This window comes from Megascapheus bottae, chromosome 13, assembly GCF_031878675.1.
Source record: "Megascapheus bottae isolate mThoBot1 chromosome 13, mThoBot2.hap1, whole genome shotgun sequence".
Lineage (NCBI taxonomy): Eukaryota > Metazoa > Chordata > Mammalia > Rodentia > Geomyidae > Megascapheus > Megascapheus bottae.
In genome coordinates this window covers 30,549,983-30,566,563 of record NC_143521.1, presented here as the reverse complement: position 1 = coordinate 30,566,563, position 16,581 = coordinate 30,549,983, and the positions used below count along the sequence as shown (strand labels likewise).

Below are 16,581 nucleotides of genomic sequence, written 5' to 3'. Positions count from 1 at the left end.
GCTGGTACACTCAGAGCCAGAGCCTTCTTCCTTAGCTTTTTTTTTCCTGCCAGTCCTGGAGCTTGAACTCAGGCTTGGGCACTGTCCTTGAGCTTTCCCAAGACAAGCTTTCTCAAGGCTAGTGCCCTACCACTTAACCACAGCACTACTTCTGGCTTTTCCTGTGTATGTGGTACTAAGCACATCCAGGGCTTTGTGCATGCTAGGCAAGCACTCTACCAGTAGTCCACACTCCCATCTTCCTTAGCTTTTTTGCTCAAAGCTAGTACTCTTACTTGAACCATACCTCCACTTCCAGTTCTTTGTTGGCTAATTTGGAATAGGAGTCTCATAGACTTTCCTAGCTGGGTTCATTTTGAACCACCGTCCTCAGATATCAGCCTCTTAACTAGGATTATAGGCATGAGCTACTGGTGCCTGGCTTACTGCTCTTTTTTTTCTCTGTTTTAACTGTCTCCAACTTCTTTTTCAAAATCATTCTCTCTCTCTCTCTCTCTCTCTCTCTCTCTCTCTCTCTCTCTCTCTCTCTCACACACACACACACACACAACACACACACACACACACACACACACACACACACACACACACTTAGATCTTAAAAGTTTTTCTCTTCTGGTACTTTTTTCTCAGGACCACGCAGGACTCCCCAATTTCCCATTCATCTCTCATTTCATTCCTTCCTTCTTCATGCCACTGAACTTTTGGGAAATTTTCAAGAGGTAATTCTTAGATTTTCGTGTGTGTGTGTGTGTGTGTGTGTGTGTGTGTGTGTGTGTGTGTGTGTGTTTCTATTTACCACTCAATCTAGGTCTCCAAGCTAGCATTTTTGCTGGGTAGTTGAGATAAGAATCTTAGAGTTTTTCTTTCTAGACTGACTTCAAATCCCAAGCCTCAGCTTTCAGCTTACTGAGAGGTCAGATAACAGGTATGAGCCCGGGGTACCTGGTTTACTTGTCCACTTCTGATGTATGTTGCGCAATCCTCCTTATAGACTAAATGCTGGCACCACACACTCAACATGGGGTGAGAAGTGTGTGTACAAAGTCCTGTCAGCTGCCTAGAGAAGGGAGATGGTCCAGTAACCCAGAACAGGACTCTGCAGTCCGTCTACCAAGGGGGCCAATCTTGCTTCGTATTGTATCGATTGCTTCATTGTGCCTCCGTTTCCTCACCTGCAACATGGCACACAAAGGTACCTATGAGTGAGTAAATGAATGAACTGGCTTAGTACACAGGGTTGTCTTTCTGTCCTGTCTTTATGGACTTCTCCCTTATTTTCCTAGTTCTTGTTTATTAGGATTGTTTTGGAGTCTCTCTCTCTCTCTCTCTCTCTCTCTCTCTCTCTCTCTCTCTCTCTCTCTCTCTCTCTCTCTCTCTCTTCCTTCCTTCCATTTCCCTCTTTCCCTCCCTCCCCCTTCTCTGTCTTTGCCTCGCTTTCTTCCTTTTTAATTTTATGCTAGTACTGAGGCTTGAACTCAAGACCTGGCACTGTCATTTACCTTTTCATTCAAGGCTAGCCTCTACCACTTGAGCCACAACTCCAATTCCAGCTTTTGGGTGATTAACTGGAGATAAGGACTCTCACAGACTGTCCTGCCACAGCTAGCTTTGAACTGTGATCTTCAGACCTCAGCCACCTGAGTAGCTAGGATTATAGGAGTGAGCCACCAGCACCCAGCTGAAAGGTTCTAGCCTATTCCTATGGTCCCAGCCCTCTTCTCCAAGCCCCAATTCCCCACCTCCTTGCTGACCTCCTGGCTCCTCACATTCCTCATTCTATTTAAGGTCTCTAGTGTCTGCACTTGTACTTCCCATGTTTACACATTCTTCTGTTTTTTTTTTCCCCCTTCTTCCCATTTTTCAGAATCTAATTACCACATCTGGGGAAACCTCGGGAGATCACCACATGTATGATTTAGGAGCTCCACTGTTAGAATACTTACAATAAGGCAATCTCTGCTCCCTCTATGAGTCTTTCCCATCTCACTGACAATCTCGGGATGGCAGCATCTGGGTCTTGTCTAACTTTGTATGCCCCACATCTCATGGAATATATCTGGCACATAGGATGTGTTGAATAAATCCCAAGTGAAAGCCAGAATGGATGCTACACACTGCCTCTTTCATCTTCCAATGAGAACTACCTCTTCATTTTACTTTATGGACAAAACATTTTCAGATGAGTAACAAAATAAATTTTGCTACTCTTAAGTAACAAAATTTAAGAGATTCTACCCTAGGTATAGTAATTTCACTTCTAGGAATTGTTCTAATTAAATTAGCAGAGGTAAGCAAGTTTTATTCACCAACTTGCTCAGCATGAAGTAATTTATAGTCATATAAACACTGAAAAAAAAAACCAATTGGGAAGTGATTAAGCATCCCAAATTGTGGTAGATCTATGCAAGTGAATGTAGTAGTAGTACTATCATTGCATATTATGTTTCATAGAATTTTTAATGGTGTGGAACAATGTTCACTTATGGCATTAGTAAAACAAAAAAGAGCTACATCCAAATCAGCAAATATAGTAAGATCTTATATTATGTAAAGGAAATGAAACAAAAAACAGGCACTAGTGGATGTTTGTGATCCTAGTTACCCAGAAAGCTTTGAGGATCATCATGACTCAAAGCCAATCTGTCCAGGGGATTTTCTCCAATTACCAGCAAAAAGCCAGAAGTGGATGTGTGGCTCAAATGGTAAAGCACCATCCTTGAGAGAAAAAGCTAAGAATAATGCTCAAACCAGAATTCCAAGCCCTCGTACCAACACACACACACACACACACACACACACACACACACACACACACACCCAAAACAACAAAATGACTCTCATATATATAGAGAGAAAGAAAAAGACTGGATGGAAAACTATACAAATGAACTCTTTAGTATCTACGCTTTGGGTGATTTTTGTTTTATTCTTTCTTATTTTTAGGATTTCCAAATTTTCTATAATAAGCACTTTTGCTATTATAATTACAGACACTAATTTTTTTGCACTGGAGAGTTTGATTATGTCAGAGTATGGTAAACATCTTTAATCTATTTGTCCAGTGTCATTCTTTTTTTTTTTTTTTTTTTGGTGGGTTATGGGGCTTGAACTCAGCCTGGGCACTGTCCCTGTGCTCTTCAGCTCAAGGATACCACCCTACTCTTGGGCCTGGGTGTTGTCTCTGAGCTCTTCAGCTCAAGGCTACTGCCCTACCCTTGAGCCAAGCCCCACTTCCTGTTTTCTAGGAGTTAATTGGAAATAAGAGTCTCAGGTCCTTTTGTGCCCTGGCTGGCTTTGAATCGTGATCCTTAGATCTCAGCTTCCTGAGTAGCTAGGATTATAGGTGTGACACCACACCTGGCTACACCAGTGTCATTCTTTCTGGTGAGAGTACCTCAATTTTTCTTTGGGGACACATCTTTGTCCATCATAGCCCATGTGGTATAGAAGAAATGAACCTCCAGCCCAGTCCCTTGGGACAGGTCTATGACCCAGTGTGGGCCAATCACCATATTCTACCTCTCTGCTTTCAGGAAGTTGCTCTGGAACTTAAGCTAAACAAGTAGATTCAATTTCAATACTTTTACAGGAGATGTTTAGAGCATCAGGGAAGCATTGCTTCCATTGGCACTAAATAGCCGTAAAGTTAGAGCTGCCTGAATGCATGTCCACAAACCCTACTGTTCAAGGTCTGGGATATAGTAAAGTCTGAGACACAATCATCCCTGATTTCCAGTTCTAACTGCTAATTAAGTTTTAGGTTTCTTTACTTGCTTAAGTCAATTTGAACTATTCCTCTATAAGGTGTCCCCAAGAGTTTTCAGTAAAAGAATTATAAAACAATGAAATGTACAAAGCACAATTAATGACACAAAACATTGCATGGAACTCATCCATATATCCTACCTGAGACACAAACCATTTCTAACATCACAAACGTTCTATTGACAGTACCACAGAGCTTCACTATAGCAGCTTATTTATACATGTGTTCTTTCAGTACAAAGCAGGCCAGCTAAAGCCAGGTGTGGTGGTTCATGCCTGTAATCCTAGCTACTCAGGAGGCTGAGATCTGAGGATCAAGGTTCAAAGCCAGCCTGGGCACAAAAGAACCTGAGACTCTTATCTCCAATGAACCACTAGAAAATGGGAAGTGGGGCTTGGCTCAAGGATAGGGCAGTAGCCTTGAGCTGAAGAGCTCAGGGACAACGCCCAGGCCCAAGAGTAGGGTGGTATCCTTGAGTTAAGAGCTCAGGGATAGTGCCTAGACCAGTTAAAGCCCCATGACCCACAATCAATCAATCAATCAATCAATCTAATAATCCTAAAAGCACAGGTCTGCTGTACTCAATCTGTAATTCAATCTGGAAGGAGATGTAAGGTGTCTCAATAGTGGGGGGTATACTTAAGAGGTGTTCAAGAGATGACTTAAATAAATCAATATAGGATTTCAATGTTCAACAGCCAGTGTGGTCCAGTTGGTATGAACATGAGCTCTATTAGCCAAGATCATGGTTTTTCATTTAGGTATGCATTTTTCCTGGTTGGCTATGAATTACACTAGGTAGGGATTTTGTCTTATTTTCTTTAATTTTTTAAATTTATTTTATTTGAGACTTGAACTCTCACTTGTGCTCTCTCTTGAATTTTTCCAGTCAAAGTTGGCACTCTACTACTTCAGCCACAGCTTTACGTCCTGCTCATTGCTGGTTAACTGGAGATAAAAGAGTGTCAAGACCTGCCAGGCTTTGGTACCTACAGGATGTTTAACAAATGTTTGTTGAATGACAAACATGAATAACTGACCACCACTGTATATTTCCTAATTTCTTTTTTGTTTATTTTGAGCCTTTTTTTTTTGAAGAGAATCCTTAATAGAAGTTTCTTACCTGGAATTAAACTGCAATATGGTCTCTTTTCATCCACTCTTCTGATGACATTAACCGCTCCTATATCAGCTGAAGAAAATGCTTTTCTTGTGGATATAATGTTGATATTTTAATTCATTGTGATTTTCATTTTCCTTTCTTTTTTTTCTTTTTGTGGGTTTTTGGGGCTTGAACTCTGTGCCTGGGCACTCTCCCTGAGCAATTCAGCTCAAGGCTAGTTGCTCTACTACTTGAGCCACAGCACAACTTCCAGTTTTCTGGTGGTTAATTGGAGATTAAAGTCTCATGGACTTTTGTGCCCAGGCTGGCTTTGAATCGCAATCCTCGGATCTCAGCCTCCTGAGTAGCTAGGATTACAGGCATAAGCCACTGGCACCTGGCAATTCATTGGGATTTTCTATTTTCATTACAAAATGGATTTTTAGAAATAAATCAAGAGCCCATAAATGAACAATTGTTTTGAGTGATATCTTTTCAAATCTCTGTCATCCTAAGAAAAAAGTGTGGTCTAATGACCTTGGATAGTCTTATGACTTGAGCCATTTGCTAGGACACTGGACGATTCCCAAACCTGAATCTAAAGTCTATGGGTAGGGCCCATAGACCTTACATCATCTTCCATCTGTTAACAATAGTGTCTTTTCCTTGCTGGTCAGGAGATGCTTAAAAGCCTGCTTGCTAAGAATCAACTTGGAGACAATTATTTACAATGATCATTTATTTGATCAACTTCTAGTACTGATAAATTTTCAAAGATTAAAAATAATGTTTCTTAAACTATACCTATGCCCAGCTCACCTAAAACAGGATAGGTTTCAATATTAAATGAAGCCAGAGAGGCGGGAAATTAGAAATTTCAGGTAATACTTCAAGGTCTTAAGAATATTTATTCTACGATTTTTTTTTCCCTCCCTGATGGACAAGTATCTTTTATTTCCATGTCCCTACAAGGTTCAGACCCTGGGTCTTCCTATTAGCTATGAGAACTTTCAGAACCCGCCTTATGCTGCTCTATGAACTATCGGACCCAATACAGATAGCCCCATAACAAGTGAGTAAAGCGTTCCCTACATAGAGGAACCTGGTATGAGAGAACGGTTTTGTTTTAATTTTGTTCTTGCAACAGACTGGGGGAGCCCCCAAAGCAACGCAGTTCCTTAACTGTTACTTCAATACAGAGTATCCGTACAGAGAACAAGAAGACAGAAAAAGGGAAAGAAGCAAATAGCTCCACACTGCCCTGGACCCCAGAAAAGTCTCAGCAGGAGCTCGTAGGGCCGAGGCCACATGGACCAATAGCAATCAAGTGTGTACTTGCAGGGCTGGGGAGCAGGTGGAGAAACCCAGCATAGAGAATGACCCCAACCCGGGCTCAGCCTTTCACCGCTGGTGCCAGACGCACCACACTTGACCCCCCCCCCCCACTAACCGGCCTGAAGGAGAACCTCGAAACCCGATTTCCTTACCCCCATGGAGCCCCCTCTCTTCCATCACCACACCACTGCTCCCCCTCAGGGATGTCCTTCCCTCCTCCCGCCCTCTCCAGCGTGCAGGAGATGGGGCGGGGTGGGGGGTGGGAGAGCTGGTGGCCAATCTTTATTGTCTGGGACGCACCTGCCAGGTGGCAGGGCCGGTGCCCTAATGTGTTCTCGGCGGCGCCGGTTTGCACAAAGAGCCCCGGGGGCAGCACCGCCCTGGGCTGGGATCAGCCTGAGGAGGACCGGCCCGATCACTCAGGGAGGAGTCGTGGAGGGACGAAGGGGATCCAGGGTGCTCCTTCTCGCCCGCCCCCGGATTACAACGTCGACTGAGCAGGGGGCCCAGACGTCGCCCGAGGGAGCGCGACCCTTGGCGGGGCGGGAGCGAGGGCGGGCAGGAGGGCGGGCACGGGGGGGGGCGCGGAGGAGGGGCGTGGCCGGCGCGCGGGGGGGAGGGCGCGGGAGGAGGGGCTGCTGCGCGGCGCGCGGCGCTCGGCGCTCTGGGGGCTCGGCTTTGCCGCGCTCGGTGCACTTGGGCGAGAGCTGGAAGGGAGAGCGGAGCTCGGCTCTCAGCGCAGCCACCGCGATGAGGGGCGCTCGCGGCGCCCGGGATTTGCTCGGCGTCCTGCTCCTTCTGCACAGCGTCCAGACAGGTGGGAGAACGGAGGCGGCCACCCTGACCGCACCCCTCGGGGGCTGCACACATCGGGGGTGCATCCAGAGAGGTGGCCGCCGGCCTTTTCCATGCGCCCTGTGTTCCAGCCTCCGGGAAGGGCCGGGGCAGCCTTGGGGGAACTGGTCTGCGCCCCGCCTCGCTCACCTGCGCCAGGAGCCGCCGGCTGCTGGAGCTGGGGGACGCCGAAGCGGGAGGAGGGGGGTGTCTTTTATTTCTGGGAATGCGGACCTGGGCGTGAGCGAGGCTGCCGGCGACTTGGGGTCTGCTTTTGCGGCGACGGGGCGCGGGTGTCTCTCGGTGCGAGGCGGGGTCGCAGCTTCCTTTTGTTAAAAGTTGCGGGGTGTGTGCCCCGCCACCCGGAGCGCCCGCGGACGCGCCCGGGGCAAAGTTGGAGAAGCCTTGCCTGGATTCCTCCCGCGGGCGCTTCTTTGTGCAGCGGTGCGGGGAAACCGGAGCTGGGGACGGATCTGCGGCCGCCCCGGCCGGCCGGGCGTGCGGCGCCCCCCGCGGGGAGGAATCGGAGGCGGCCGCTCTTCTCGACGCCCGGTTCGGGTGGTGGGGGGGCCTGGGGAGCGCGCGGCGGGCGGACCCTGAGAGCCTGGAGGTGGCGACTGCTACAAGGACAACTTACCGGGGTGTGGGTTGTTTTTTTTTTTCTTTTTCCTTTGGGTAAATCCCGTGCCGGGGGAGACTCGTCCTTCCCTCCCTGCCTGCCACGCGCCCGGGGAGCGGCGCGCCGGCTCCGGGGAGGCCGGGGACCACGCGCCGGGACGCCGCCGTCCCCGCCCCCTTGCTGCCACACGCGCCCAGCCGGAGTGTGGGGCTGCTGGGCTCTGGAAGGCTCGCGTCCCGGCCGGTCCCCGCGACCTAGCATCGCAGGTGCCAGTTTTCTTGGAGGAATCTTGAGACTCGCCACACTGTTCCCCCCCCCCCCCAACACGATCGCTTAGCTCTACCGGGAAGGGTAGGCTGGGAGGCTGGAGTGAACTTCCTGCGGATCTCACCGGGTTCTCCCGGCTGTGAGGAAAACGCCGGGCTCCGTGCGGGAACTTGGGTCCCCAGGTGCACGCGGATCTGCAGGCTCGGGTCCCCCCACCCCCCTCCGCCTCGCCTTTTTTTTTTTTCTCCAGGTGTCGGTGGTGTGCACGCGTGTGCGCGTCGCCTGGCTAGTTCCTGGAGCCGGGTCGGTCCTCCTCCAGATCCTTTTAAACAACAACAACAAAAAAAATCTTTTTGAGGTTCCCCTCATATTGTCGTGCCAGGGTGGGGGAAAAAAAATGAGTTCTGCACTGGAATGGGGCAGTGGAAAACGGGTGTAGCGATGATTTGAGAGATCCTACGGGCCAGTTTCCCAGGAAAACCGTACGGCCCGGCTCCCCCACCCCTCCGGTAAGGCCTGGGGAGGGCTTTGCTGTCGGGAACTTGCATCTGGACCCCGCTGCTGGAGGAGGAGGGATCGCCAGGGGTCACCAGGGGTCCGGATTCTTGGGCGGATTTGGTATTTATTTATTTATTTAGCCTTATCCTTATTGATTTCATTGAAGGTGGAACATTGGAAAGACCACACTGAACAATTCCTTAAAAAAAAAAATAAATGGATTTCCTTCTCCCTTTTGGTTAGCTTGCTCTCTATTCAGTAGCTTATCGGCAGTGGGGAATTTTAAGATCTGTGTCCTGGGCGGCAGTGTGATGATGTGGTGTTGTGCAGTATCCCAGCTTCGCTTCAGTTCCTTTCAGTCTCTTTCTCTGCCCTTCACTAGCTGTGTGCCCTTGAACAGGTCATAGTAATTGAGGGAGAGAAGAAGCAATTTCCTGAAGGGATCTGCCAAGAATCTGCTTTCTAAAGGACTTGGGGGCAGTGTAGAGGGGGGTGGCACAGAACACCTCTCCAGTGTTTTGAGTTCAGATGCAACAGGCTTTTCATAACTCTTCCTGATCCTGTCCTGCCTCCTGAACCCCCTACCTAGAATTTGGGGGTCTGCTCTGCCGCTGACAGGAAGCTGTAGTTTCTGTTTTTCTTTCCTCAAATCCCAGGCACTCCCCATGCTTCTCTAGAAGGTGCTGGATCTCTTGGAGCCTGGTCTGTCCCCTTCAGCATTTACAGCTCCAGTTCCCAACAGAACAAATGCAAGGAACAGTGAATCATCTGCAGGTGCTGGGCTCAAGTCATTTCCCAGCACCTGGTGGGAAGCTTTCTGGATTCTTATCCAGCTGGAAATAATGGGATCTCTCAAAGAGATTCCTAGATAATCCACATCTCTCTTGTCCTGATCTTTCCCACCCAAATGTACATTTTTTTGATGATTTTGTAAATCTTATGTGCTGTGCTTTTGTAACACAGATTCTAACATGCCTTGGATTTCATAGGACACATGTGTACACAGTTGTTTATTGTCATTGGAAGGGCACACCTTTGCTGAGGGCTTTGGCTATTATTGCTTATGCTCTCAAATCCAGGAGATGAGACCACCACCATCCACCCCTGTAATTGTACAACTGGAGAAACTGGCTAAGGAAAAATCACTTGCCCAAAATAATCAGTGGAGGAGCCTGAGCTTAGCACCATATGCCCAATTGCATATCCATTTATATAGCTCTCCAGAATCTGTTGTAAAGTAATGCTTGTACAACCCCCTTCCAACACCTCCTATCCCAAATATTTACTGAATGTTTTCTTATGACCCTGGTGTTGTTGGAGATTCCAGGGAGATAAGATGGCCAAATTTGGTGAAAAAATGCTTAGGATTTACCTGTCATTTTGAGGGGACTCTTCTGCAAGAGAAAGAGGTACATTTGACCTTTTGGTAGGAGAGCTTTAGATTTTAAGTGGTTCATTCCAGTTAGGGCCCCTCAGAAGGGAAGATAAGCTGTCTCCAAAATAATAATGGTGATCAGTTAAAGTCTATCCCCCACTGCTACAAATAATCATAGTTCTAAATGTTTGTGAATACTTGTGAAAGAGAGCACCCAGGTTGGGGCATGGCTCAAGTGGAGACCCTGAACTCAATCCTCCCGTACCTGAGCACCCTCCCCCTGCCCACCCGCCCTCCAGCCCTCAACAATGGTTGATATTGCTGGCTGTTTACTCTGGATAAATATAGTGAGGTAAAATGACAATTTACTGCTCTTAGCCTTTCTTCTTCCAGAAGAAATTCTCATCCAGAGTGTGCCAAGTATTCTGTGGGCTTCCCTTATAACACATTTCTGTACAGATGTTGTTGTGATGAATTTCGCTGCTGTTGTTGACAGCCATTAGAAGTTACCCGGAGGATCTTGACTCATTTCCTCAAGTCTCCTCCAGCGGATTAAAAAAAGGACACAAGGAAATGAGCCAAATGAGCCGAGGTGTCCTGAGCGGAATTCTCAAAGCTGGACAGCCGGGCTGGCCCTCTTAGAAGTGGCGGGCTGGGCTGTGGTGGCAGCATTTTCTCCAGAATGAATTTAGTTGAAGAGTTGGCAGGCTAGGATGTGGGAAGTGCTTTATTTTGCTGTGTTCATGTGTGGTAACTTTTCCAAAGTGGGATTAAAAGACATTTGCAGGAATCCAAATATGTAAAATTTCATATGCATTCTCAGTAATTCAAAGAGAGATTTTTCTCGGCTGTAAATCCAGAGTGAGGAGAGCTTGGAAAAGAGGTAGTGGAGGGGCAAGTTTGAATGGGGGGCAAATCCAGTGCTGACAGTGGAAAAGCCTAGCTCAGTGGCTCTGATTTTGTAGAAATGATCAGTCTGTTGTCTCAAGACTCCAGTTAGTAAAGAACTGTTGTTAGACAGTAAGTAGCGTGTGGATCTGCCTGTTGAGCTCATGGGATTAAATTATTATTTTTTTAAATCAAAATCCCTATCTTCTTCTTTAAAAAAAAATGAGATCTTTTTTTTAAAAAAAGATAAATACCTGTAATCCTAACACCAATTAAACTAAAACAGAAAAGGAAAAGAAAAAGATTTGTTCCTTAAGACGGAAATGATCTCTTGGTGGGCCTTTTGTCAGTTTGTATTGGTCTTTGGTGAATGTTGGTAGGACCAGGCAGATGTCCATGGTAAAAGGACTATCTGGCAGGCTGCTTTGCAGTCTGATGGCTCATAGCTGTGGCACACAGCTCTGTGACCTTGGAACAAGTTACTTAACCTTTCCGCCTTTCAGTATTTCATCCTACTTTTGCCATCCTAAATTTGCTGTGTGACTTTGGATAAATTACTTAACCTTTTTGTGTCAGTAACTGTGTTGCTACACATTTTTAACTGGTGCTTTATCGCAGTATGATACTCAGAGTACCGTTCACCTTCATTGTCAGCTCTAGCATGGGGATGATACCATTCTTCATGTGGTTGTTATAAAGATGAGAAAGGATTCTTTTATTTTTCTTTCATGTTTGATATATTTTATTACCAAGCATTAAAATAAAATTGTACCCTATAAATATTTGTAATTATAATGTATTGGTTTACAATTTTATTTTGTTTTTAATTTTTATGGTAAATGTGATATATAGAGTCTGAGCAAGATTCTTGTAAAACTTGTCTGGCATTAGGTGTGGGTTTGGAGGGGTTCTGAAAAAAAAAATGAGTGCAGTTCTTCCAGCAGGCACAATTTCTTATCTCTGTAACCTTGCCCAGGGTACCAGTAAGTAGTCATTTGACAGCCTTAGGATGTTAGGTTGAAATAAGTTTTTAGTTTTTGTCTCAGTTTTCCATAAATTTTTATCAGTTGAGTGTGTGTGTGTGTGTGGGTGTGCGCGCGTGTGCATGTACACACGCACGTGTGCCATTCTTGGGCCTTGAACTTAGGGACTGGGCACTGTCCTTGAGATTTCTCAAGGCTAGAGCTCTATCACTTGAGCCACAGCACCATTTCTGGCTTTTTTCTATGTATGTGGTACCAAGGAATCAAACCAGAGTCTTCGTGCATGCAAGGCAAGCACTCTACCACTAGGCCAAACTCCCAGCCCCTCAGTTGAGTTTTATATAGCTTTTGAAGACTCATTGGTCCTAGAGATTTTTACGAGGTGTCTTGCTGCTTTTTTGTTTTGCTTCGTTTTCTTTTTCATTACCGCTCAGCACCATTGACCCACTCCTGTAATCCTAGCTACCCAGGAGACCAAGATCTGAGAATCATGGATCAAAACTAGCTAAGGCAGTATTTGCAGCTCTTATCTCCAGTTCATTAGCAAAAGAACTGGAAGTAGAGCTCAGGTGGTAGAGTGCTAGCCTTGATAGAAAATGTGAAGGGACAGCTTCCAGGTCCCTAAATTCAAGCCCTAGTATCACTGCATACACACACAATACACACACACAAACACACATACACATACAATCCTAGGACACCTCCCCCCCCCAAGATTTCTCCAGTAAAAATATTCAAGCCTGGTAATTTTTCTATTCATCTTAGGCGTTAGTCTCTATGATTACATTTTGGTCTTGGCACAGTTTTCTTAGATATCTTCCAGTGCACACCTTGACAGCTACAATTTCCACAGTTTTGCAAATTTAAGGTTTAAGCTGAATTATTATTCAGGGCATGTAGTGCCAGAGTTAAGACTTTGGTTTCTGGAATTGACAACCTGGGCTTTTAATTCCAGTTCTACCTCTTGCCGGCTGTGTGATCAGGGACCAGATACTTACCCTCTCCTTTGGCTTCATCTTCTCATCTGTAAATGGAGGCTGGTGGCTTAGGGCTCTGGCTGGGATTACAGACCTTTCTGCTGGGAGCATGCAGGGGATGTGCTTAGAGCAGAGTCTTTACACAGGAAGTCATGGGCTTTGCTTTCAGGTGATATTCTAATGCTCCTCGTTTAACTTTGTCTCTTAGAAAACACTTAGAACCAAATCATATAGTCTTATTTTTTTTTGTCTTAAGATTTACAGTCCAGTTCTGGGGTAGTTTACTGTTAGCAATAGTTCATGCTACTCTTATACTTCTCTGACTTTCTACCGTTGGGAATACAGAGTTTGGGGTAAAAATTGTGAGGGGCGATAGTCATTCTGTAAATGACCACTTTCTCCAGGTGAATAAGTAGTTCATTGGGACTCATGAGCTCTATGACCTTATGTAAAGCAGCTTTGAAAACACCATTTCTGCAGGAGTGCAGGCACCAGTCTGACCTGGTCCTTTACCCTGACTCAGACCACAGTGCTTGCTGTTCAGTAAATACTGTGCTACTGCTCTGTGGTTCAGCACTTACATCATGCTTTGAATGCAAGAAATATTCAGGGAGCATTTTGGATTCAGTTTAACGGAGGTTTATCAACCCCTTGCTGAGTCCTCCCAGGAACTGCAGATAGGGGCTGGGGGTTGGGAGGCATGGGGCAAGTGCACCACCACCAATTGAAAGATGAACTTGGAGGGCAGAGCATGTGGAGCTCTGGGCCTCATTTTGTAGGAGAGAGATGGAGTCCTGGTGGGTAGGTGATAGTAGAGATCAGAGAATCAGTAAGAGAGAGAGGGGGAGAGGTGGGAGGGAGGATCAATTCCTGCACTTTAAAGGATGAGCACAGAGTGTCTGTAGCTGAAACTTCCTTTGGAAAAAAAACCACAAAATCCTAGATCTGGCTGAAGGATTGTTTGGTCATTCCTTTGATCATCAGATGGCTAGGGTAAGGATCTGGAGGGAAAAAGCTGGAAGGGTAGATTCCTGATTAACTTCAAGGAGCACAGGAGGGGGCAAGTTGAGTGTTGAATTTGGTCCAGATTATGAAGAAGGCTTTGAAGGCCAGACTAAGGTGGACTTGACCCAGGAGCAAGGTCACTGTCCAAGCCCAACTGCTCTGCATTCTGTCACTTAAGCATGCTCCAGCCTGCCATAACTATGGAAGCTGAGTGCCAGAACTTACTACAGAAGTTGCACCACCCCCTTTCTGTGGTCAGCCAAGACTAGGAGAAATTGTTTTTTTTTCCCCCCTTCTCTTTCTTTTCCTTCTCCTTTCTTTTTTCTTTAAGTAAAATGCATGTGACCTCAATTTGACCATTTTAGCCAATTTTCCATGTAGAGCTCAATATTAAAGTACATTCAGTTTCTTATGAGATGGATTTAGATTGTGTAGCTGATTTCCAGAGTACTTCATCTCATAAAGCACACAGTCCGTACTCATTTATAATAATGTCTCCCTGCCCCCTCAGGCTATTATTTTCTGTCTCTGAATTTGACTGCCCTAGAGACCTGGCATAAGTGGAACTGTACAATATTTGTACTTTTCTAACTGGCTTATTTTACTAGCCATAATGTAACCTTGGAGACAAGGTTACATCCATCTTGTAAGCTGGTGTCAGAATTTTCTTTTTAAAGGCTGAATAATATTCCAGTGTATGTGCACCTCACACTTGTTTTTCCAGTCCTTCATGGATATAAATTGTTTCCAGTTTTTGGAGGTTATAAATGGTGTTGATGTGCACTTGGATTCATAGGGCATAAAGGAGAATTTTGGGGCTCTTTTGGGTTGGCTAAATTGGAGGCTATGAGCCAGATATTGATGGGAACTAAATTGGGCTCTTTAGGTGGGGTTTGGCTTTTGGAAAATGTTAGGCACATGCCTAAGAAGAGGAAAGGGTCCATGAGACCTGAGGCATGTGAGGGTGGCATCTGGATTTCTAGATTCTTTCTGGGACAGGCCTGCCTGAATGAATCTCCTCATCCTGACAGCAGGAGGTATTTGGTAGGAGCTGTAAAAATGACGTGGGATTGGCAGAGTCAAGGCCAGGAGAGGTGCATTCTGTTTACAGGAGAGACTATGTTGTCGGATTCTGCTGGGTTGTTCATTGATTATTACGGGCTACATTTATTTGAAACTCAATTTCACAGACATAGTGGTAGATATAAATGTAATTCTCCAAGTTAGGTCACCACTGAAAACTTCAAAGTCACAGAACCTGGCTCTATAACATTCTGGTAGGATTTGTGGATTAGGAAGAATTTTGTGTTAAGTACATCCTAGTTATTATGAAAATTTTCATCAAAAGAAGGAGATAAGACAATCCTGTCTTCTCCAGCAGAGGCTATTTTTTAAGGTGTGCATTTATGGTTGTTGTTTTCTCAGAGATGTTTTTTTTTTTTCCCTCAGAATAAAAGGGACATTTTGAACATCGCGGAGGACATAGAGTTAATAAACCTTGGGAAGAGGCCCTTGGAAAGCAACTTACAGAAATTGGATTTATTAAGGCTGGAGAAAATAAGATGAGAGGAGGCTTGGTGAATGCCAGTTTTCAAGTGTTTGGGGAGGGGTCTGTGAGGGGGGGGGAAGAGAGAGAGAGAGAGAGACAGACAGAGAGAGACAGAGACAGAGAGACAGAGAGAAAGAGAAAGAGAAAGCCGAGGCAGGATGTAACTAGTTTAAATTGCCCCAGAAGAAAACAGACTTTTTTTTTAAAGCAAGAATTCTTTCATTGGATGAAGTGGAAAAGACATTCTTACATTTCCCCAGCTGAATGTAGGATCTCTGCTGGAGATATGAAGAAAGCCAAACAGTACTTTGAAATGGCTAGGTCTTGCTCCAGTTGATCAATGGAGATGCTTCAGAATGCCCTGTCTGAAATCCTTTCTAAATAATTTGGAAATGGGAAAATAGCCATTTCTCTTTCTTTACCCCTTGTCTGTGGGCTAGTGTTTCTCATAAATGCTGGGTAAACTCTCAAAGTTTTAGCTACATTGAAAATGACCAGTGAGGAGCCTATAATCTAAAAATACGTTATTGATCTGTTGGAGTGGGGGACTCTAACCACTGAACAGGAGCTTAAACTGTGTGTCAAGATAGAGACAGAAGAGGAAGTTTGAGGTCTAGAGATATCCATAATTGATGGTTGTACCCAAACCTAAGGAGGGTTGTGCTGTGTGTTCACTCCATACCCCACCCCATACCAGGTCAACAGGTCTGTAAGAATGAAGGATGCATCATCACTGGTCCTTTTCCCTTGATCACGCAGGGGTGAATTACTCCTCTGTGGCTCACCCCCCCATTCTTTGATTTCCTTCCCATCTGTCCTTCCCTTTTGGTCATTTCACAGTCATGGTTCAGTGATTTGCATTAGAGCAGCCAGTGGTCCAGAGGGAAGGTGGTGGAAATGAAATCACGACTCATTAGAGTTTCTGGTTGATAACATCATTTAACCTGTCATATTGAAATGTATTACTAGGCATAATGTGGGATCTCTGCCTTTAAGGAGGCCAGATCTACTGGAAGATCTATGCTGGGTAGATGCTAATGGGATGCCATTTATAATAATATTTAACCAGTCTGGTCCTATTCCTTTCCTTAGGATTGGAAGATGTAGGTCTCAGTCTTTGAGCAAAAGGGCTGATTCAAAAGAAATGATAGGATGTAAAATAAATCTTGAAGCAAAGGATGATATCTAGATAAATGGCTCCAGAAAAAGGCAATCAAGGGAGGGTAGGGACTAGGGGAGAGGAAGAGGGAGAGGGATGTGATAGGAGGTGGGGATAACTTTTAGAATACCTGGATTTCACTTCATTAATTGCAATATTTCCTACAGTGCACTGTGTGATGAGGTTTTTCTGATGAAATCTGGTCAAGTAAATGCTTATTC

General features: G+C 45.4%; 1 protein-coding gene across 1 annotated transcript in view; it reads left to right on the top strand.

Annotated features, from left to right (window-relative positions):
* Nucleotides 1–6,916: 6,916 nt before the first annotated feature.
* The window catches only part of Kit (KIT proto-oncogene, receptor tyrosine kinase), an 83,459-nt gene continuing 73,794 nt past the window's right edge, over nucleotides 6,917–16,581 (top strand). The window contains exon 1 of the mRNA XM_090343586.1: nucleotides 6,917–7,023. Coding sequence (XP_090199712.1) covers nucleotides 6,957–7,023 — 67 coding nt within the window. The 5' untranslated portion in view covers nucleotides 6,917–6,956. The remainder of the gene's footprint in view (nucleotides 7,024–16,581) is intronic.